This window comes from Lathyrus oleraceus, chromosome 5 (genome assembly GCF_024323335.1).
Source record: "Lathyrus oleraceus cultivar Zhongwan6 chromosome 5, CAAS_Psat_ZW6_1.0, whole genome shotgun sequence".
NCBI classification, from domain to species: Eukaryota; Viridiplantae; Streptophyta; class Magnoliopsida; order Fabales; family Fabaceae; genus Lathyrus; species Lathyrus oleraceus.
The window spans coordinates 592,212,813-592,236,454 of NC_066583.1; the positions used below are offsets into that span (position 1 = coordinate 592,212,813).

At 36.6% G+C, this 23,642-nt stretch overlaps 1 protein-coding gene and 1 non-coding gene across 2 annotated transcripts; one reads left to right on the forward strand and one right to left on the reverse strand.

Annotated features, from left to right (window-relative positions):
* The first annotated feature begins 19,924 nt into the window (after nt 1-19,924).
* Nucleotides 19,925-23,225, forward strand: LOC127086783 (beta-amylase). Its single transcript, XM_051027592.1, has 7 exons — nt 19,925-20,408; nt 20,746-20,814; nt 20,900-21,463; nt 21,721-21,984; nt 22,322-22,531; nt 22,622-22,861; nt 22,940-23,225. The coding sequence occupies exons 1-7, from the start codon at nt 20,205-20,207 to the stop codon at nt 23,153-23,155; spliced, it is 1,767 nt and encodes a 588-aa protein (XP_050883549.1). The 5' UTR covers nt 19,925-20,204; the 3' UTR covers nt 23,156-23,225.
* A 79-nt stretch (nt 23,226-23,304) lies between these two features.
* TRNAA-AGC (transfer RNA alanine (anticodon AGC)) lies at nt 23,305-23,377 on the reverse strand. The gene has a single exon. It is a non-coding gene; the product is annotated as a tRNA-Ala (tRNA).
* Nucleotides 23,378-23,642: the final 265 nt, after the last annotated feature.

The following is a 23,642-nucleotide window of genomic DNA, read 5'->3' on the forward strand; positions in this document are numbered from 1 at the left end:
TAAATAAAATCTAATGGACCATTTTTCTAATTGAATAATAATAATAAACCTATTAATCTAATAATTTGATATTTTCTATAACATTTATTTATTTTGTAAATAACTAACTTAATATTTTTCATATAACTCTTTTATTTTATAATTTGTACATTAATGTATTTTAAATTCTTTTATTATTACTAATTTATTTTAAACTCATATTTTTCTAATAACTTCTAAAAAAATCTAACTTGTTTAACCTAAAATAATTTCTTTTAAAATTCTAACCTTTTTATTATCACTTTATTATTATTGTTATTTTAATATTGCTTTATTACCATTGTTTATTTATTATTTTATTATTATTTGCTTTTATCTATTCTATTTTTTCTTCATTATTTTCCTTATTTTAATTTTGTTTTATTTATAATATTAGGAACAAATGTATAGGTTGTAAATTTATTCTTTCTCGCCTGATTATTATGTATCTGTCTCATAGCCATGTAATAGTTTAGGAATTTATTTTTCTTGCTTTTATTTTTTTAAATATTTATTGCGTGGTTAGTAATTTAGGGAGTGCAAAAAACTAACTGTAAATAATTGAACTTAGAAAATTAAATTCAAGACAAATATCTGAAAAATAACACTCACACACGTAAGTCGATCTTTGATCGCCATCTGTACTTCCTAGGGTATTCCTCTTGGTTGCCCTCTTTAAATGGTCAAGTCCCTCGAAAATAGGGGCGTCTTAAGCAAAGTCCCTTCAAACAGAAAAATCATCAAGTCCCTATAAACTTAAAAGATCAAGTCCCTACGAGGTTGCCTACGATATAATGATCTTGTCCCTTCGGTAAATATGATGATAGTCCCTACGAGTTGCTAAAGACACCCCTTATGTTGCCTTCATTGACCATACGATGACCCTACGCCCGTCCCTTAAACACATCCAAGGTAATGACTACCTATTCCTTAATAATAGGGACAGTCTTACCATTGAAAGAATATACGAGAACACGAAAGACTTAATCTAGGGTAGGTATCTCATAGTTACTTGCTCACACTTTTCAAAATTACTTTTACACCTCACAATTTCTAAACTAGGCTTTGTATACACCCATACGAGGGTCATTACAAAGTACTTAAAGAAATTTTTCTAATCACACACTACACTCTTGCAAACAAACAAAGTGAGCTAAGTAACTAAGAGCCCATGGATAACCATGGATATAAAGGGTGATAATACCTTCCCTTTGTATAACCTACCCCCCGAACTCAAAATCTTTTTAAGGTCTTTCCTGTTCTTTTATGTCCTTTCCTTTTGGATAAAATAAAAGTCGGTGGCGACTCTTGCTATCCGCAACATTTAACTAAAGTCAGTTCTCCCACCGTGTTACAGAACTGACGACTCTGCTGGGGACTTAATAAAAGAGGGGTACCCTTAGGAATTAGATCACTTTAAAATTGTTTGCCTTGTTTGCTTTATACTTATCTGTTGGGTGCTCTTATGTGTGAAAGACCCTAACCCGGATCTAGTGTACCTTAGGTAAATGGCAATAGACCAAGGAAACTGTACGGCGTATATCGATATGGTTGATCTGGTGGCCATAGTTAGTGTGACTTCTTGGTTGGTGCTTATGTTCCTTAAGCAAGTTGAGGATAATATGAGGCTGCCATATGTTGTCAATACACTAACTGACTTTTAGAACCCTAGTCATCCCATCTTGGCCTTTAGAAAGTAGTGAGATAACCGGCTTTGGTGAAGACTGAAGTTGGTTGATACTCGATACTACACTCATTGAGATCCTAAACTTGGAGGGTTTTGGTTGGCAAGTAAGTTGCCTACTGAACAACCACCCTTGTGAAGGATCAATGATTTTGAGATCCCTTAGAACCTGGTTACTTTTGTAGGACAGGATGAATCAACTAAACTTCAGGGGAGGGTACTTACCTTTAAACCTCATGCAAGCCTTCAAACCTAGGGCTATTGTGTGACTTGTTTGTGTGTGCCACATGTTTGTGATTGAGCATAACATCATAGCATCATCATGCATCATAAGCATAGCATTTTCACTAACCATTTCAAGGACCAAAGGATTTATCTTTGTTCTTTATTGCAGGTCATGGCTTCTGCTCGTAGGAATACTATCCGGATCAACTTTGTAGGAATACCTCCTAAGCTTAAGGAATTGGTCTCTCAAGTTTCTGAAAACTCCCAGTTTATCAAGAGGCATGGTCACCTACTGGATCTAGTCACTTCAGGGTTCAATGAAGACATGATGAGTGTCCTGTTTCAGTTCTTTGACCCTAAACATCATTGCTTCACATTTCCCGACTATCAGCTGGTTCCTACAATGGAAGAGTTCTCCAAGCTTCTGGGTATACCTATTCTTGATCAGAAACCCTTCACAGGCTTGAAAAAGAGCCTAAACCCGAAGTCATTGCTGCAGCCTTACATTTAAAGAAATCAGACATTGTCCTAGAAACAAGGAATGGAGTTAAGGGTATTCTTGCTAAGGTATTGATGGAGAAAGCTCAAGTATTCCTGAAGGCTATGAGTTATGATGCTTTTGAGGAGATCTTAGCCCTATTGATTTATGGCTTAGTACTGTTCCCCAATCCAGACCAGTTCATAGACGTACACGCCATCAACATATTTCTGACTCGCAATCCAGTGCCTACATTACTTGGAGACATCTTACACTCTCTTCATACCCGTACTACGAAGGCACGAGGAACTCTGATGTGTTGCATACCTCTATTATCTAGGTGGTTTATTTCTCACCTTCCTCGATCAGTGATGAAGAATGAACAAGGGTTCAGGTGGTCCAAGAGGATTATGTCACTTTCTCATTCAGATATTCATTGGTGCTCTAGATCTATGGAGAATGTTACCATCATTGACCGTTGTGGGAGTTCCCTAATGTGCCACTCCTTGGCATAAGAGGGGGCATTACCTACAACCCTTCTTTAGCTCTACGTCAGTTTGGTTACGCTCGGACTGATGGTCCTCATGACATGCTTATTCAGGGTATTGTGTTCGACTACGACAACGATCTTCAAGGTTAACGTCAAGGGTTCATACGAGCATGGGGTAAAGTGGACAAGGTTGACAGCAAGACTCTGGAACCCAAGTACACTATTCCTATGGAACCATATCTCAGATGGGTACGATCTCGTGCTCAGACTCTTATGATGCCATATCCTGCTATCCTGCCAGTTACCATGGAGCCTGTTGCTGAAGGAGATACTTCTTACACCATTCTTCATCCAGACATGCCCACTGACATGGAAGAGTTACAGAGGTCCTGGATCCAGTTGAAGGAGCAAAGAGATACTTTTGAGACTCATTACAAGGCAAGTCAGGAAAGAATCCTGGAGCTAACAAAACAACTTCACGAGGAGCGGAATCTCAACTCATACCTCAACACAAAGAGGAAACGTCTATGGGAGACTTAAAACCCCATTTTTTGTATTCATTTCATTTTTATTGTAAGCCCAAGGGGCAAACAAGTTTATTACTAATAAAAGTTTACTTTTTGGTGGTTTAAACAAATTTAAATCCTACGGTCCTTGAAAATATTGCATAAGCATCTACATACCATATTATTGCATCACAGGTTTCTTATGAACAGGTATCTTATCTTCTCGCTGTTTATTTCAGCAGAAATGGCTCTTGAACAGACTGTCAAGATCACTTCCAAGGGTCTTATCAAAATTACTGCTGAAGGCCTGGTGAAGACTGTTGCTGAAGTTAGAGTGCCTCCCATGATTATTGCCACTCCTGGCCCTATTCCTTATACTTCTGATAAAGCTATACCCTGGAATTACGGTTCTGATGTTTATATCCATGGTGTTAAGCAGGAACCTTTGACTGATACACCTGTTACTGATGATAACCTTGATGTTGATAATATTGCTGGATCTAGTAAGATCACCAGAAGTGGAAGAATTTTCTCTCCTCCAGCTACCTCAAAAAATACAGTTCTTCCAACTACTACCTCCAATTCTGAGCCAAGTACTGATGCTCGAGGCAAAGGTCCTGTGGTTGAACCTGTGCAAGCTGAAGCACCGACTGCTGAAAATCTCTCTAAACAGATGGAAGAAGTGCTGAAGATCATTCGTAAGAGTGATTATGATATTGTTGACCAGTTGGGGCATACTCCCTCCAAAATTTCCATGTTGTCTTTGTTGCTGTGTTCTGAGGCTCATGCTAAAGCCTTGATCAAATTCTTAAGGACTGCTCATGTACCAAATGAAATTTCTGTGGATCAATTTGAAAATTGTGTTGCACACCTGACTTATGATAATGGGTTAGGTTTTTCTGATGCTGACTTGACTCCTGCCAAAAGAAACCATAACAGAGCTTTACATATCTCCATTGAATGTAGGGGCACTACCTTGTCTCATGTGTTGATAGACAATGGCTCTTCATTGAATGTACTTCCCAAAGAGGTTCTGAACAAGCTCAGTCCTGAAGATGCTGTGTTAAGATCAAGTAATATAGTGGTGAGAGCCTTTGATGGTTCAAGAAGAGTGGTGCATGGAGAAATAGATCTCCCGATCAAAGTAGGCTCTCAAGTCTTCGATTCTACCTTCTATGTAATGGATATTCGTCCTGCGTACTCTTGTTTGCTTGGGCGCCCCTGGATCCACGGGGCAGGTGCTGTGACCTCCACTCTACATCAGAAGTTGAGATATCCAGTGAAGGGAAAGATCATAACTGTTTATGGAGAGGAAGAATATATGGTCAGTCATGTGAATACATTTAAGTATGTTGAAGTGGAAGGTGAATATGTTGAGACTCCTTGCCAGACATTTGAAGTAGTTCCTTGGGTCGTTCCCGCTACTGAAGCTCCTCCTGTGGTTAAAAGAGTTCCTGTGGTTACCAGAGTACCTCCTACAATGGCTTCCCTCAAAGATGCTAGAGCTGTGGTTGAAGAAGGTGGTTGCACTATTTGGGGTCAGCTTCCCGACATTCCTTACAAGTCTGACAAGTTTGGTTTGGGTTTCACTGCAGAGTCCCAGAAGGCTGTTCGTCGTGCTCGTGCTGTTCGTATCACCAATCCAGGGAACATGAAAGATCAAATCAATGATGTGGGTGACTATAATGAAGACTACAATCTGGATAACTGGATTTTTCCTACTGGGGGTGATGGGCTCAACAATTGGAAGACTGAAGACGTTATTCCTATCTCCTTTAGTCAGGAGTAAATACTATTACTGTGTTGTTTGAACAATTAAACTTTTAAGCCTTGTGCCTTACCCGGGGCACAATGGTATGCTTGTTTCGGGATGTCATTTCATTTGCATACTTCATTCAATAAAAATTAATGGACGTTTCGTTTTCGTAAATATTGGGCTCTTTGTTTTTCTTTTATTTTATTTTCATCAGCTATGTGTTCTTACACACACCCACATCACTAAAATGCAGATCCTCATCCACTATGGATCCTGTTGATAACATTTCTACTATTGCCAATTATAATTTCGAGAATCTGATCTATCAAGCTGAAGATGGAAAAGATGAAGATTGTGAAGTACCTGTAGAGCTTGCTAGGTTATTACAACAAGAAGAGAAAGTTACACAGCCGCATGAGGAATCAATTGAGGTTGTAAATCTGGGTACTGAAGTAGACAAGAAAGAAGTCAAAATAGGAGCAGGCTTGGAAAACAGTGTCAAAGAAAGATTGAGTCGGATGTTACGTGACTATGTAGAGGTTTTCGCTGGAAAAATCAAGAGATGATATGGAATGATGAATGTCAAGAAGTTTTTGACAAAATCAAGAAGTATCTCCAAGAAATCTGATGCCACCAGTTGAAGGAAGACCTCTAATCATGTATTTGACCGTGTTAGAAAATTCAATAGGGTGTGTGTTGGGGCAACATGACGAGTCTGGTCGAAAAGAGCATGCAATATACTACCTTAGCAAAAGGTACCGACTGTGAAACAAGATACTCCCAGCTCGAGAAAGCTTGCTATGCTTTGGCTTAGGCTGCTCGCCGACTAAGACAGTATATGTTGAATCATACCACTTTATTGATTTCTAAGATGGATCTTATCAAATATACATCTGAGAAACCTGCTCTCTCCGGAAGAACAACAAGATGATTGCTGAACTCTGCACGCAGTTCAAAATAAAACACCATAACCCTTCTCCGTACCGGCCAAAGATGAATGGCGCCGTGGAGGCTGTTAATAAGAATATTAAGAAGATCATACAAAAGATGACAGTAACATACAAAGACTGGCATGAGATGTTACCCTTTGCTCTTCATGGTTATCGCACTTCAGTGCGCACTTTGACAGGAGCAACTCCTTTCTCTTTGGTCTACGGAATGGAAGCCGTGATACCAGTGGAAGTTCAGATTCCCTCTCTAAGAATCATGAAAGAGGCAGGTTTAGACGAGGATGAATGGATTCAGACTCGACTCGACCAGATAAATTTGATTGATGAGAAGAGGTTGGCAGCTGTTTGTCATGGTCAGATGTACCAGAAACGGATGATCAAAGCTTTCAATAAGAAGGTTAAGCCAAAGGTATATCAGGCTGGTGACCTGGTAATCAAGCGTATCATACTACCACAGGGTGATCCTAGGGGCAAATGGACTCCTACATATGAAGGACCATTTGTGGTCAAAAGAGTATTCTCAGGAGGTGCCATGATGCTTACTACTATGGATGGTGAAGACTTTCCACAGCCTGTAAACGCAGACATAGTTAAAAAATACTACGCATAAAAAGAGACCCGCTAGGTTGACTGGCCTAGGCAAAAATAAGGGCATCCCGGCAAACCAAAAGGGTTCGGGAAAAAATTAGGGATATATATAAAAAAAAATGTACACCCGGCAAGTCGAAAACCTGAAAAGGCGGCTTGGGCAAAAAAGGGTATCCCGTTGGATTGAAAACCTGAAAGGGCAATCCAGGCAAAAGTTAGGGATTAAAGCGTATGACTATGTCTCGTTTGGACCACTCATGTAACTTCAACTGATGGTGCTACCTAAATCAAGTTCAAACAGATAAAGATCAATCCAATCGTTTCTGTCTCAACAGCAGAAGATGAGATATTTGAAGATAATGGCAATAGTAGAATTGAAACTCAATAAGGATCATTTTTCACATAGCTGTTTTCTTTGTTTTATAAAAAATTTACGACGAATTCCTCTTACTAGGATTTCTGTCTCCTTGTACAAACTTGCCTATGTATAGGTCACTTTGTGATATAAATAAAATTTCATCTTTGAATCCAGGTTTACTTTTACTCTATTTACATAAGCGAAAACGTCCATTGGTTGTGTTTGAATGTATGTATGCTTTTGAATACGATTGATGTTTACCAGAAATGCATAAAATGCAGTAATAGTATTTACTAAGGACGAACGAGGGTAGTAGTTCAACGAAGCTTCGCCGGTTCATCCCCACTACAAATCCCCAGTCGAGCAAATCTATCTTTATAGATGCTTCGAATTACGTCTCCCCTTGAATTTATGTCCATCTCTTTTATCCTCAGTCGGGATACTCAGGAACTTATTCCTTCAATAGAAGTACGACGAACGAATACGGGAAGTGACAAATACTATACTATCAAACAAGACGGGAACGAGTTCCTCATATTCTTCAGCAACGAATCGAGATTTATTTTCCCTAGCCAGCAGTTGTTATACAAAGATATCCGGACGCTTCAGGCCGCATGATTCATACATACATCATTTACATCATACCATGGCATATCCATAAGTGCATAATACATTTACTTAGATGCACCATGCCATGCATGCATACATATTGCATAAACTAACCTTTTCCTTGCAGGATGGTTATATACAGATAAAATACTATCAACAATTCACAACAGGTCAGAAACGATCTATACGAAGATCTAGTGCTGATACTTAATCATTACTCAAGGTGTCCTTGGATAGTAGGCAAACGGTCTATACGAAGATCTATTCCCTAGTCCAAGATGTTTTCAGGAGAGTTAATCCTGATACTCTTTTGTCCTCGGATAGTAGGCAAACGGTCTATACGAAGATCTATTCCCTAGTCCATGATATTTTCAGGAGATTTCATCCTGATATTCTTTTGTTCTTGGATAGTAGGCAAACGGTCTATACGAAGATCTATTCCCTAGTCCAGGATATTTTCAGGAGATTTCATCCTGACACTCTTTTGTTCTTGGATATTAGGCAAACGGTCTATACGAAGATCTATTCCCTAATCCAGGATATTTCCAGAAGAGATAATCATCACGAAGATTTATTTCTACTGGTTTATTCAATAATTCAAAACAGTTCAGAGACGATCTATACGAAGGTCTAGTGCTGATACTTAATTCAGAAAGAAATCGCCACGAAGATTTGGTTCTGACACTTAAATTAAAAGTATGTTCTTAGATACGATTCAGAGACGGCCTATACGAAGACCTAGTACTGATATCCAGTATCAACATCAAGATATTATCACCTCCTGATATTATGGATGGCATCTATAAGCTCATCTCCAGTTCTTCCAAGTGGCATCTTCAAGCCCACTTAAGCATATACAACTAGTCATCAGTGTTACTTTATGCACCAGCGAGTGCAAATTTTTGGGCTTTTGTGTTCAATCCCCTTCAACCTTCCAAGTCATGAATGGCACACAGTCCAATCTAACTCCTCAGGTTTCAGAAAATTGAACAGGGGCAGCTGTTGCACCCCAAAATTTGCCCTCTATTTTTAACTCTAACCAATTTTTTGTTTCACATTCATTTGCATCATCTTCATAGCATAACATTTTTTTCTGTCTTAATATTAGCCGGAATAATTTCTCGGAATTTACAAACAGACTGGTCAAATTAACTTTTTAACCGTGCCTAAAATTAGTCAACGAAAAAATGTCAAGTTTAAGTTTGCAAATGTTGGTAACATTAATCTGCGGTTCACGTGGTTTAATTTGACATGCTAAAAATATTTTTACGACTATTTTTGGTCATATGTTGATCAGTCTGAGCAGTTTAAACGGTCATAATTTTTATTTCAAAATCCGACCAAACGCTGTATTTTTCCGAGTCATTTATTTCGCGCTGATTATTTTGACGTGTTCATTTTATTTTTTCGAGCATTTTGGTGCCCGACTTTCAGTTTTTTTTAGTCTATTTATTTTTATATTGGGTCTAGAATAAATAAATAGGTTAATTAGTTTTTATTTTTTAATTTTAACTATTTTAATTATTTAACTTTATTCAGTTTTTAATTTAATATTGGGTCTAGAATAAATAAATAGGTTAATTAGTTTTTATTTTAATTTTAACTATTTTAATTATTTAACTTTATTCAGTTTTTAATTTAATATTGGGTCTAGAATAAATAAATAGGTTAATTAGTTTTTATTTTAATTTTAACTATTTTAATTATTTAACTTTATTCAGTTTTTAATTTAATATTGGGTTTCAAAATAAACTTAGGCCCATTATCATTAACCTAATTTGTTCCTATATATATTTACTAGCATGACTGATACAGGGGGGCCAAAGGACAGAACAAAAAAGGAGAAACTGAGAGTGGCTGATCTATACTATCGTACACACGGTTTGGTAATAGTTTATATATGATATATACTTTATCTATTTTGTTGATATATTTGATTATGTTTTCGGATCGGATCGTGTCAATACGCCGTTTTCACATATACGTGTATGAGGCGTGACATTTGTGTTATCTGATCCAGTTGCGATGATCGCAATTTTGCGCTAGCAACGCCGTTGTTTTTTTTAATTCATTTTTTTATATATACATATATTTAGATCTGCACATTTTTTTTCATAACTAACTACCCTGATTTTTCCTAAACACTGACAATTTCGCCACAAACTCTAAATTTCAAACCTAAAACTTTAACCGTGTTGTTTCCTCTAAACCATAAACATTTTCTTAAACCTTAACAAACTTTATTATTATTTCCTATTTTCACTCTTATTTATGTTATTCATACACTGTAACTGCTTCGCCCTTATAATATTTTAAGTTTTAACTTGTAATATTTTCAGTTTTACTTTTCGCCATCTTTATTATGTAACTGCACCAAAGCGTTGTAATAATTAGGGTTTTATTTTCTGCCATTGATTTTCTGCCATTTTATTTTTCTGCCATTTATTTTTCTGCCATTTAAATTCCTGTCATTGATCCTATATTAACTGCGTGGTTTAGTAATGTAGGGCGTGAAAACCTACTAAATTAATTATTTAATATTTTTCTATAACCTTTATTTTTTTTGTAAATAAATAATAAATACTAACTATTTTAATAACTTTTTTTATTACTTACTTATAATAATAAATCCTTATATATTTTGTAAATAAAATCTAATGGACCATTTTTCTAATTGAATAATAATAATAAACCTATTAATCTAATAATTTGATATTTTCTATAACCTTTATTTATTTTGTAAATAACTAACTTAATATTTTTCATATAACTCTTTTATTTTATAATTTGTACATTAATGTATTTTAAATTCTTTTATTATTACTAATTTATTTTAAACTCATATTTTTCTAATAACTTCTAAAAAAATCTAATTTGTTTAACCTAAAATAATTTCTTTTAAAATTCTAACCTTTTTATTATCACTTTATTATTATTGTTATTTTAATATTGCTTTATTACCATTGTTTATTTATTATTTTATTATTATTTGCTTTTATCTATTCTATTTTTTCTTCATTATTTTCCTTATTTTAATTTTGTTTTATTTATAATATTAGGAACAAATGTATAGGTTGTAAATTTATTCTTTCTCGCCTGATTATTATGTATCTGTCCCATAGCCATGTAATAGTTTAGGAATTTATTTTTCTTGCTTTTATTTTTGTAAATATTTATTGCGTGGTTAGTAATTTAGGGAGTGCAAAAAACTAACTGTAAATAATTGAACTTAGAAAATTAAATTCAAGACAAATATCTGAAAAATAACACTCACACACGTAAGTCGATCTTTGATCGCCATCTGTACTTCCTAGGGTATTCCTCTTGGTTGCCCTCTTTAAATGGTCAAGTCCCTCGAAAATAGGGGCGTCTTAAGCAAAGTCCCTTCAAACAGAAAAATCATCAAGTCCCTATAAACTTAAAAGATCAAGTCCCTACGAGGTTGCCTACGATATAATGATCTTGTCCCTTCGGTAAATATGATGATAGTCCCTACGAGTTGCTAAAGACACCCCTTATGTTGCCTTCATTGACCATACGATGACCCTACGCCCGTCCCTTAAACACATCCAAGGTAATGACTACCTATTCCTTAATAATAGGGACAGTCTTACCATTGAAAGAATATACGAGAACACGAAAGACTTAATCTAGGGTAGGTATCTCATAGTTACTTGCTCACACTTTTCAAAATTACTTTTACACCTCACAATTTCTAAACTAGGCTTTGTATACACCCATACGAGGGTCATTACAAAGTACTTAAAGAAATTTTTCTAATCACACACTACACTCTTGCAAACAAACAAAGTGAGCTAAGTAACTAAGAGCCCATGGATAACCATGGATATAAAGGGTGCTAATACCTTCCCTTTGTATAACCTACCCCCCGAACTCAAAATCTTTTTAAGGTCTTTCCTGTTCTTTTATGTCCTTTCCTTTTGGATAAAATAAAAGTCGGTGACGACTCTTGCTATCCGCAACATTTAACTAAAGTCAGTTCTCCCACCGTGTTACAGGCTCTAAGTGACCAACTTTATTGCAATGTGAGAATTTACAAACAAGCCGATTCCTTTTCTTCCTATTTAATTTCTTACTGGGTGTTTTATCTGACTTAAATCCTAGTCCACTTTTATTTTAGGAAGGCCTTTGACTTGATAAGATCAAGCCAAGATTTTCTTTCCTCTTAGTAAATTTATGGAGGGTTTCATGCAGGTCTGTCACTTCCTTTTTCAATGAGACACATCTCTATTAAGTTTTTGTTGAGTTTAAATATTGGTCATTTCTAACTTAAGCGTTTTATTGCTTTCTTCAAGGAACTCTATATACCCCTTAAGGCTTAACTTGTAGTATTTTAATCCTATCATTTTCTTCAATTAACTTAGCACTGATTATAAATAATTTCTGGTAAGATGGCTTAATTACCTCATAATCAACTTCCTTGTAAGATGCTTTCAAGCAAATTTCTTCTTTGTCTGAAGATGATTCTTCTATGGTTATCCCCGAGGATGACTCCTCTTCATTTGTGGAGGCTTTGTCTCTTCTTTCAGAGATTTTACTAGATGATGCTTCTTTTTCACATTCCCTGAAGATCTTTCAACTATTGAGTATTTTCTTTCTAAGTAAGCCATGGGAGTTTTTTGATATGAGTTTGATGAGGCTGTTAATGATTCTTCAATCTTTGAGCTAAAACCTTCATCTTTAAGTAGCTAGACTAGTTCATTCAACTTTTCTATAATTTGATTCTTTGATTTTCCTAAGATTCATGAACACTCCCATCTTTTAATTTAAGGATTGGATTAAATTTCTAATTCTTAACTCTTAGATATTAGTTATTAATAAACGTCCAATATAATTTCCAGCAATTCTAAAAATTGAAAAACATTGATGAATAATACCTTCATCTTCTTCGCCTCATGTGTTCATTTCCTATCGTTCGATATTTGGAGAGACTCCATATATCATTTCAAAGGTATTCCATATTTCCTTGGCGGTTTTGCAATTATAAACATAAATGAGATTAATATCATCTAAAGACATTACTAGAAAGTTCTTGATTTTGAAATCAATTTCAAAATTTCTCTTTTCTTCCATGCTCCAAAGATAATTAGATTTATATACTACTTTTCCATCTATTTGGTGAGTAGGGATAAACGTATTGTTGATTAGAGTTTCCCATAATTCAAAATCAATACTTTGAATAAAGATTATAAATATAACTATCCATATTTCAAACCTAACACCATTAAGTAGTGGAGGTGTGTTTAAGAAAGATCTCTAGTTAGAAAATATGTTGGAAGTCATCTTCCTCTTGAGACTATTAATCCTTAAACAATACAATAACCCATTTAACATACAACATGGCCCATTAGAGTTGTTAAGGGAATACCTCGTATGTTTTAATAAGGCTACCATAAGGGTCGTCCACCCAAACCAAGATATGTTTGTGGCGGAGTTCAAGAATGGTTTTAAAGCAGGCCATTTCAAAGAATATCTCGCCTAGAGGCCACAAGAGCATAATGCTACATAAAGGGCGAGGAAACCAATGTCGAGAGGAAGGCGTGTGACATGAAAGAACATGTACCTAGTTCCGAAGGTTCACAACACCCATTAAAGAGTAATTATACCTTGCCCATCAAGGATAATGTCGCATTCAAGCAACCAGGAAAGGAACTGGAAAGCTTCATGCCCTTGAGCACTCTTCGTGAATAGATATGGAAGGAGGTTTTCCACTTGCATAATATCCATGTACCTCCATCCCTAGAAGTAGACATTATGGGACTCGAGCCAGGCAGACGGTGTAAATTTCATAAAGTTAAGGGGCACCACACAGAAGACGGTTACCAGCTCAAGAAAGATATTGAACGCCTCATCCATGAGGAACGCCTTAGTAAGTATGTCAAGGGAGACCACCCCAAGGGTCATACGGGTCCAACACTCGAGGTCGGGACAATGAAGGAAGCACCAAATCTAGAAGGGGTAAGGAGTCATCCAAATAAGAGGGCGACAGACCATACGCCATACACTTAATATAAATGCTGGAGGATTCACTAGGGGTGGGGAAACTATCTCCACCCAAAAAACGTATGACCATAAAGTATTAAATATAGAGGACCTCCCTAAGGAGTCAAAGGAAGGTGAGGCAAAGATTTCAAAAATTGTGATTAAAAGGTAGCTTCACGGATATCCTGTATTGGAATGCATTTGAGAGGCCCTGCCTCGTCCCAAAAGAATTAAAAGCATTCAAGGGATCACTCATTGGATTCTATGGGTAGTGGGTGCAAGTTAAATGCTACATCATGCTCAAGACCATCATCGGGTGGGAGAATAAGCAAAGGATATCTTGTTATATACCCCCCTGTTATAACATGATTATAGGGCGTCCAAATTTTAATTAGCTTAGCGCCGCCTTGCCCACTTGTATTTATGGATGAAATATCCTCTCTCCAAAGGGCGGGTTGGAGTAATCCAAAAAGACCATAAAATCACTAAGAAATGCTACATATAGAGTCTCAACCTGAAAAGGATTTGAACACTGGGTGTGAATACCGAGAAATTTGGTTCGAGAATCAAGCCACCAGAAGAAGCTCGCTGAGATCAAGATACATATAGAGTCTCAAGCTATTTTTTATTAGATGAGTATTATATCTTTGTCGCTTGTAAGGACATGTTACTTTATGAGGACACACTCATTTCCCTTTGTGCCTCTAAATGGGTTAGGTTTTTTAATGAGGTTTCTCACTCTATTATTTCTTAAGCATCTGCATTGTTGTCGCTTCTTTCTCTTTACATGTAACCTAAGGATACTGAAGAAGACCACCCTTAAAAGTGATCAAAGTGATGGATCTTCAAGAGGGATCCTTTTCACCCTTAGAGGAGATCAAAGTGTTGGATCATCAAGAGGGATATATGTTACCCTTAGAGGTGATCAAAGTGTTGGATCCTTAAGAGGGATCCATGTTTCCCTTAGAGGTGATTAAAGTGTTGGATCCTCAAGAGGGATCCATGTTTCCCTTAGAGGCGATAAAAGTATTGGATCTATAAGAGGGATCCTTGTCTCCCTTACAGGTGATCAATGTGTTAGATCTAAAGAGGGATCCTTGCCTCTCTTAGGGGTGATCAAAGTGTTAGATCCCCAAGAGGGACCTTTGTTGCCCTTAGAGGCGATCAAAGTGTTAGATCCTCAAGAGACCTTATAGGCGATCAAATTGTTTAGTCCCCAAAAGAGATCTTTTCCGTCCTTTGAGGTGATAAAAATGTTGGATCCCCAAGAGGGATCCTTGTCTCCCTTTAAGATAATAATTATGATGAATCCATATAAAGGACCTTTACCACCTTCAGAGGTGATATAACATGATATGCCTCTAAATGGGACCTTTGTAGCCCCAATTTTTTAGTGAGAAAATGCCTTGGGTTCTAACAGAGGAACCATGTTCGTCCCCATTATTCTGGCTTGAGGAGCTCTAAATTTATACAAGAAGACTACATTGTCTCAATGGAGAGATATCAAAAAATAGCCCAGAGGAAACTGAGACATAATCATATGGAAATAACTAAATAAAAAAGTAAATAACAAGGAAATTAATATAAAAATGGCCAAAGGATGCAGCGGTCTAGGTTTTTATAAAAAGCCCCGGCAGGGGCAAGAGCACAACAAAAGCCATGAAGGACGGTAGAAACAGAAAATAAGAAATCCAATCACTGGCCATCCTCTAGGGATGCCTCCTCCACAAGTACCTCCTCTTGGAAAGAAACTACCGGATCACTTCCTCCCATCACCATTTCATCGTCGGGACCTTCCTGAGCTCCTAACTCCTAGGGAGATCCTTCATGATATGCCAGGGCGCCTCCATATCATCCATAACTAACCATCACGAGTGGCTTTAAAAGCATCAAGCATGCTCATATCTAATTTGGGATAGAAGAAGGACACATGTTCCTTTGTACGCTCAAAATAAGTTCCAGAAATCAACAACAACATCATCCTTGGCTTTGGTCTCTACAACGGCTAACTTTATTTCCCATGAATCCTTGTCATTTTGCAGGGCCTATAACAACTTATGGCTCTAGGAGTAGTCGTCCTCGTACTTATTTAGGTTTTACCTAACTCTTTTTTGTTCTGGTCTTGCCTCTCCCGGTCGAATCTCTCTAGAATTAGCGCCCTCAGTAAGAGGTTTTCCTTCATGTAAATAAGTGCAAAGGGAGACTTAGATTAAAGAGCCTTATAGTCTCTAGAGAGATTCTTAGACAAGGGAAGGTAAGAGCCAGTAAACTAGATGACATCAAAACCAACATCGCTCCATAAAGTGGGTTGGGGTGGTAGAGCCTTGCCATTAAAGGTCCTATGAGAACTCGCCTTTTCTAGAATAAACAACCAATTCCCTCTCCAGCAGCCTATGAAGAGCCCCTTTTGTGTCTTAAAGCCTTAGCATATGGAGATTCAGGAGGCTGTTTATCGACTTCCCTTTTTGCCTTTGACAATAAACCCCTCATGATGACTCTAAGGGCTATCTGTTTCCCTGTGTGCAACTTGGATTTTGTTCCATATCTTTTTCCTCTCCTCGAGGTTATTCCTCACCATCTGACTTGCGAGACAATACATAAGGGTCACATACTATTTAGGGATACCCATGAAAAACACCAAGTTATGCAAGGCTTACTTAGGTATTCATCAAAGGAGTCACCATCCTCCAACCACATCTCAATCACTATGCAAGAATCCATAACCTCAAACTTCTCCAAGCAAATTATTCTTTCATCCTTGGGAGTAAGGTATTTGTTGTCATATATCGTGATTGCCATGGGTTCATATGTCCAGGATAAAGGGAAAATAGAGACACCATCGACCCCCACCATTACACGAGAGCCCTCTCGCCCCTTACTCGGGAGAATTTTCCCTTCTAATTCTTATAGTGGTTAAACTAGGGGTTGAAAGGTTTTTACCTACATTCCGCCTAGGTTTATCAAGCCTCACTTCGAAGGCATAATGGCATAAAATGAGAAGAATATCCCAACAGTAAGGGAGTCTTCCAAAATTTTGCACACCATCTAGAAGGCCCTAACAAAGCCCTAACTGATAGTGATTAACCGAGAATGAGCAGTATTGAGGACCCTTAAGACCTCTGTTGTGAAAGGATAAAAGGAGAAAAGAACCCTCGTGTACCTAATGAGGGAAATGTAAAAGTATAAATAAGGAGAGGCGGAGGGGACGACCATGGTAACCCTCTCCAATGGTGAACGAGCCTCCATAATGACCTCCTCTTCTTCTTCTTCTATATAAAAAATGTCCATCCCTTCCTAAAATGGGTGGATTTTCTCTTCAATGATATTAAAGGACCAAATATCCTTGGCCTCTTTAGACACGACGAAATGGGAAACCATTATCTCTTTGTTCATAGGAAAGCAGAAGAACAAAAAGAAATCACTACCACCTTCAGAATCACCAACATGACCACTAAAGCTTCATAGCTTTATGCTAACATAAGCCTTAGTACAAGTTTTTCTTATAAAATCCCTAAATCACAATTTCTATGAAAGGGAAAATAATTTAAGGGTTGCATACCTGAGAAGGTTGAGAATGAAGAAGAAACATGGATAAGGCTTAGCATACATGAAACCATAAAGAAGCTTGTAGAATATGTGCAAGCAGAGTAAGTAAAGAAATGAAAAGAGGGGGGTGATGGAACCTTTATAAGAGAATGAAAGTCACTACAAACCGTTTAGACTCCATAAGGAGTTCTCAAAATTTTAGCATGGTTTAGACATGTGTCGAGATTGTTTAGAGTCTCGAAAATAAGCCATCATTGCTTACATTAAATGAAGACAAGTGTGTTCGTCTTAGTGACTGATAGTTGACTTTCCCAGCTGACACTCTGGCTACCTATGAGACATCAAAAAAGGAGGTGATGACTAACCTTTAACTGATGGACTCTCCTTCCAACTAAAGGAGCCTCCTTCAGCAGGGAGACTCTCCCCCATTAAAGGAGTCTCCTTCAACTGAGGGAGTCACGCTCAAAAGAAACACTCAGCCTCCAAATAAAGGAGTCACCCTCAACCGAGGCATTCACCATCCAACTAAAGTTCTCTCCCTTCAACTAAAGGAAACAATATCATCAGAGTGACTCACCCTCCAACTAAAGGAGTCACCTTCATTTGAGGGACTCACCCTCAATTAAGGGACTCACCCCTAGCCACAAAGTTTAATATAAGGGAAGCTTAAAATACTTCGCCCTTTATAAGTCTTTGTGCTTGAGGGGCTCTATAATGATATATCTATGAGGGGCCCAAAATAGGGCGACATATGTCTTTCGTAGGATGCCCTCCCCATGGGATATTTCTTACGGCGTATCCTTTATGTGGCATGGGGGCTCGTCTTAAGGGTTGAAACATGGATAATACCATTTATCCTGTCCCTAACTGCATGAGTAAAGTCAAACCACGACACCCTAGGAAATAAGTAGTTAACAACTTCCTCCATTCAAGGGGGGGGGGGGGGGGGGGGACCAATTACCACCTCGTAAGGGTTCCATGAATCTTAGGCTAACATGCCTATGTAAATACCCCACTCTTATGTTTAATGAGATATAGGATAACACACTCAAAATATCGCATAATGACAGAACTTCTCACCTCACGTGAGCTTGCTCTCTCATCATCGTAAACACCACTAAACAGGACCTCTCATCGCCGCGGAAAATTCATAAACCACCAGAAAACTACTAAGGGATATGGTCACCCTTACTAGCTTATGGATACTTCACAATCATGTACTTTTTGACAACTGCAGACATGTTTATTTCACCAACAAACAACTTCAAAATGACAATTATGTGAAAACTATATTCTCTATGTTTGGTGAGTATAATTCCAAGAGATAAATCAAGTTGGATGTTACTTTGGTCATGTATGTTCATGTTATCTCTTCAAGCTTGATTCATCATATTACAATTGATAAAATATGGCATGCATGGATAAATCTGATAAAGAAATGAGTTTGTCTCTTACATATTTTTGTTTGTAATTAATGGATGTTTTATGTTGATGTATTATTGTTTTTGCTGATGTATTATGTTGTTTAATTTGATTTAATGAAATGTTTATGTTGAATGTTTATTTGATGGGTTCACACTAAGTTCAAATTATAGAATCCAAATACCAAATATTTTCTCCAGATCATAGAATTCGAGCATAGTATTTTTGGAAATTTGATAGGCACTTGAGAGGTCTGGGAGAAAGAATCCCATTTAAAATCTACACGGGGATTTCTGAGAATTTTTTCTGCCACCCCTCTAATTTTTTATAATACCCATATTACCCTTGACAAATTTTTTGCTAAAAACTGCGCACAAAAAATCCGATACAAATAAAAAAAAATTGGTAGTGTATGTCAAAAGCCTGGTATGCATTTATTCCATTTTTTAAATAAAAAAATGATGTGTGGAAAAACTTATCAGCCATCATCTACCTGTCACAATGACCCTTTATATCCTAAAAAACTACAGCAAATGACTCATCATCAGGATCTCTGTTCCATCTATCAGATCTAAGTCCTCTATGTCGAAAACTGTAGGGTGCAAGAAACTACTCGGCCTCCATCTGCCTCCTGTGAGAACCGATTATGGCTACTCTTCCCTCCCGGATATACGAGTCCTCGATGTCATCTTCCCTTGCAGATCCCTCATTCTAGCAACTGCAACTCTATCACGTTGTCTAGAAGCAATCATGTCGTCTGATCCTTTAGTCTTCACTGCAAATACAAAAAGAAGAAAATAATGTAATTTGAACTACCCGATTTTTAAAAAATCTGTAAATCTTCTTGATTTTCTATAACTACTTGCATTTTTTTCGATTTATTGAAAACATGCACTTTTATCGGATATTTTGAATTATCCGATAAAAAAATGCATTTTTATCTGAAATTTCAAAATATCTAATAAAAATGCATGAGAAACATGAGTTTTTATCGGACATTTCTAATAAAACGATAAAAATGCATGATCTTTTTTTTAAAACTCGAAATGTTACGATAAAATAGTGAAATGGATTTTTATATTTAGCAAGGTTAATATAATAATATCATAACATTTGGAGAGGTGCCAGATTAAATTTGGGTTGGCAGAAATATTTTACAGAACTTACTTATCAGACTTCAAATTGAAGTTCAATTAAGTGAAGCCCAGTTGAGAATCACAGCCCAAAGGAAATTAGAATGAAAAAAAAAAGAGGTCGGCATAAAGAAAAACACATGAAGAAACATGAGTGAAAAAGGACACTGACGGTCTAGAAGCTCTGTCTATTATCTTTGATCATTGGTTCAACAACAAAGAAGCAACACTGTCCTCTCTTTATTTCCTAAAATTTGGTCCATATATATAATAATAACATCCCAAACCCTTCAAATACACGAACCCAAAAAACACATTAATCAGTGATTAGTGTTATTAAGCACTAATAATCTGCTTCTTCACTTCATCACATGCATTAAACCAACCAAGCTTCATATAATCAGCATTAGGAGTAATCTTGAACAATTCGTGTTTAGAATGAGGATGACGATTAATACCTTCGAGGTTCACGAAAGGTATTTTCAACAGGGAAGAATGGGTATACGTGTGGAAAGAGCAAGGAAGCCAAATTCAAAGACAAAACAAGCTTTCAAATTTGATGTTATTCATCGTGCTTCCCTCAAGAAACAACGTTCTGTGTCTGTGACAGCATCCAAAGCTGCCATTGCTGAACCTGCAGAGGTAACCATTTTTTCACTCTAGGTGCTGCTTAGGAAATGATTAATTTTTCTTTTTAATTGTACAATTTAATTAATCTTATTTGTAGATTTCAAATTTAATATTTATAATAAAGATAAATACATAATAGAGTATCATCAATTTAGTAAATTTTTTAAAAATTTTAGTTTTTAAGTTCATTGAATAATCAATATATTTAGATGGGACGATTGACACCAGAAAAGTATTATTTCTTTTTTATTTATTTATATTTTAAAAAACTGAATGAAGCAAAGAAAATCATGTACTGGGATCACCATATATATAGTCCTAACATAACCGTTTTTGTCATAAAATGAAGGCACCAATTGTTCAAACATACGAAAATCCAATGCTGGCAAATTATGTTCCTGTATATGTGATGCTCCAAGTAAGTAATTCAATTATTTATTTTCAAACTTCCATCTGTAAAAATACATGTTCCATTTCAAAAATGAGTTATTGCTTCATTCCAGCTAGGAGTGATTGCAGATGACAATGTCTTGGCGGATAGAGCAGGACTCGAGAAACAGCTGAAGGAGCTACGTGCAGCAGGTGTTGACGGAGTTATGGTTGATGTCTGGTGGGGTATAGTAGAATCAAAGGGTCCTCAGCAGTATGATTGGTCGGGTTACAGGTCGTTGTTTCAACTCGTTCAGGATTGCAAACTGAAATTACAAGCTATAATGTCATTTCATCAATGTGGAGGGAATGTTGGAGATTCTGTTTTCATTCCATTACCTAAATGGGTTCTTGAAGTTGGTGAATCAGATCCTGATATTTTTTACACCAACCGTACAGGAATTCGGAACAAGGAATGTATTTCACTTGGTGTCGATGATAAACCTTTCTTTAATGGAAGAACTCCCATTCAGATGTATAGGGACTATATGAAGAGTTTTAGAGAGAATATGGCAGATTTCTTAGAATCTGAGCTACTGATAGATATTGAAGTAGGACTTGGCCCTGCTGGAGAACTCAGATATCCTTCTTATTCAGACTGTCTAGAATGGAAATTTCCTGGTATCGGAGAATTTAACGTGAGTTTGTGACTTTTTTTTGTTAAATTTGTGCGAGTTTCCACATAACATTGTGTTGAATACAAATAGACTCGGATCCTCTTCCACGGTGCAGCAAAAAAAATTCTGCGTAAAAAGTTGCTGCACCATTTGTCAAAGACTATTCGAATCCAAAACAAATAGGGTTTCAACTTGGCGATATCTGTTTACTACTCGTATCAATAATATAAACCATATCAGTTCTTAAATTTTATGTACTTGCATTTGAAATCTTGCAGTGCTATGATAAATATCTTCAAGCTGATTTCAAAGAGGCTGCAACAAAGGCAGGCCATCCTGAATGGGAGCTGCCGGATAATGCAGGGCTATGTAATGACATACCTGAATCTACCGAATTTTTCAGATCAAAGGGAACTTATCAAACAGAGAAAGGGAAATTTTTTCTTACCTGGTATTCCAACAAGTTGCTGACACATGGTGATGATATCTTGGATGAAGCCAACAAAATATTCCTAGGTTGCAAAGTGAAGTTAGCGGCAAAAGTAAACTCTCAACTATTTAGTTCTGTTATTTGAACAAAAAAAATCAGACACTTTTTGCAACAACAATTTAAGCTGTTAAGTTAAATAGATTGTTATGAATATACCAGATGTCAAAATTCACCGACCACAAATTTGAATGTGATTAACCAAAATTTTCTGGTGTTCATATATGTAATTGAACACCGGAAAAGTATGGCTAACAACATCCAAATTTGTGGTTCATGAGTTTTGCCACCCGATATATTCATTCAATATCTACTGAACATAATTAACTGCAATGTTGAACTAGCAATTCAATTTTTTCGTATCAATAAGGTGAAAGTTTAATACAAAACAGATTGCTGGAATCCACTGGTGGTATAAAACTGAGAGCCATGCTACGGAGCTGACTTCAGGATATTACAACTTATGCGATAGAGATGGATACCGTCCCATAGCAAGGATGTTCTCCAGACATAATGCCATTTTGAATTTCACATGTCTTGAGATGAGAAATTCGGAGCAACCAGAAGAAGCCAAAAGTTGTGCCCAGGAACTTGTTCAGCAGGTAATGTATTCCAACTTAACATCTAATCTAACATACTCTCTGCAAAATCAAACAGAAATCGAGAGTGATAAATTGTGTATTTACATGTAGGTTCTGAGTGGAGGATGGAGAGAGAATCTTGAAGTAGCCGGAGAAAATGCACTTCCGAGGTATGACACTGAAGGTTACAACCAAATCCTTCTAAATGCTAGACCCAATGGTGTTAACAAAAAGGGCCCTCCAAAACTAAGAATGTATGGAGTCACATACCTACGTTTGACAGAAGAATTATTCCAGAAACAAAATTTTGATATATTCAAAACCTTTGTGAAAAAGATGCACGCCGATCAGGTATTGTTAATTAAAAGATGTTGATATTTTCATACTTCGTCGTGTTTGAAGTGAACTAATCAAAGGTAAATTTTGCAGGATTATTGTCCGGACCCAGAGAAATACTATCATTACACAGTTCCTATGGAAAGGTCAAAACCAAATATTCCATTGGAGATTCTTCTTGAAGCAACGAAATCAGTGAAGTCATATCCATGGTCTGAAGTAACAGACATGAGTGTTAGTGAAACTAGTGGATTTTTCGCTGATATAATAGCAATGATCTTGTCTGTGTTTAGGAGAAACCGAAACTGAAATCGTGTAAAAAAAAGGAAAAGATTGATCCATAATTAAATTGGGAGAGGAAATTGCTTCCAAGTCATAACTTTTATGTTGCAATAAAGAAGTATTAATTAGTTTCAATAAGCAGCTATATGAGAACTATCAAAGTTTTATGTTAAAAATGGAGATGCGGGGTATCGATCCCCGTACCTCTCGCATGCTAAGCGAGCGCTCTACCATCTGAGCTACATCCCCTTTTTTTACTTCAATTGAACAAGCATTTCTAAATTGAAGCACTATTAAACTTATGCAGATCAAAATTGCAGAACTTGTTTAAGTTATGGATCCTTCTGTTCCTTCTTTCGATGATTGCTTTTCGTAGTAAGGGAGTCATGCTGTAAAGTTTTCGTTTAAAGTTTAAAACTGTTACAAAAATATAAATTACTTTTTGTTTTGAATTTTAAAAATTAAAATCAGTTTGACTTTTGATTAAATATACCATTATTTAATTTATAAACAT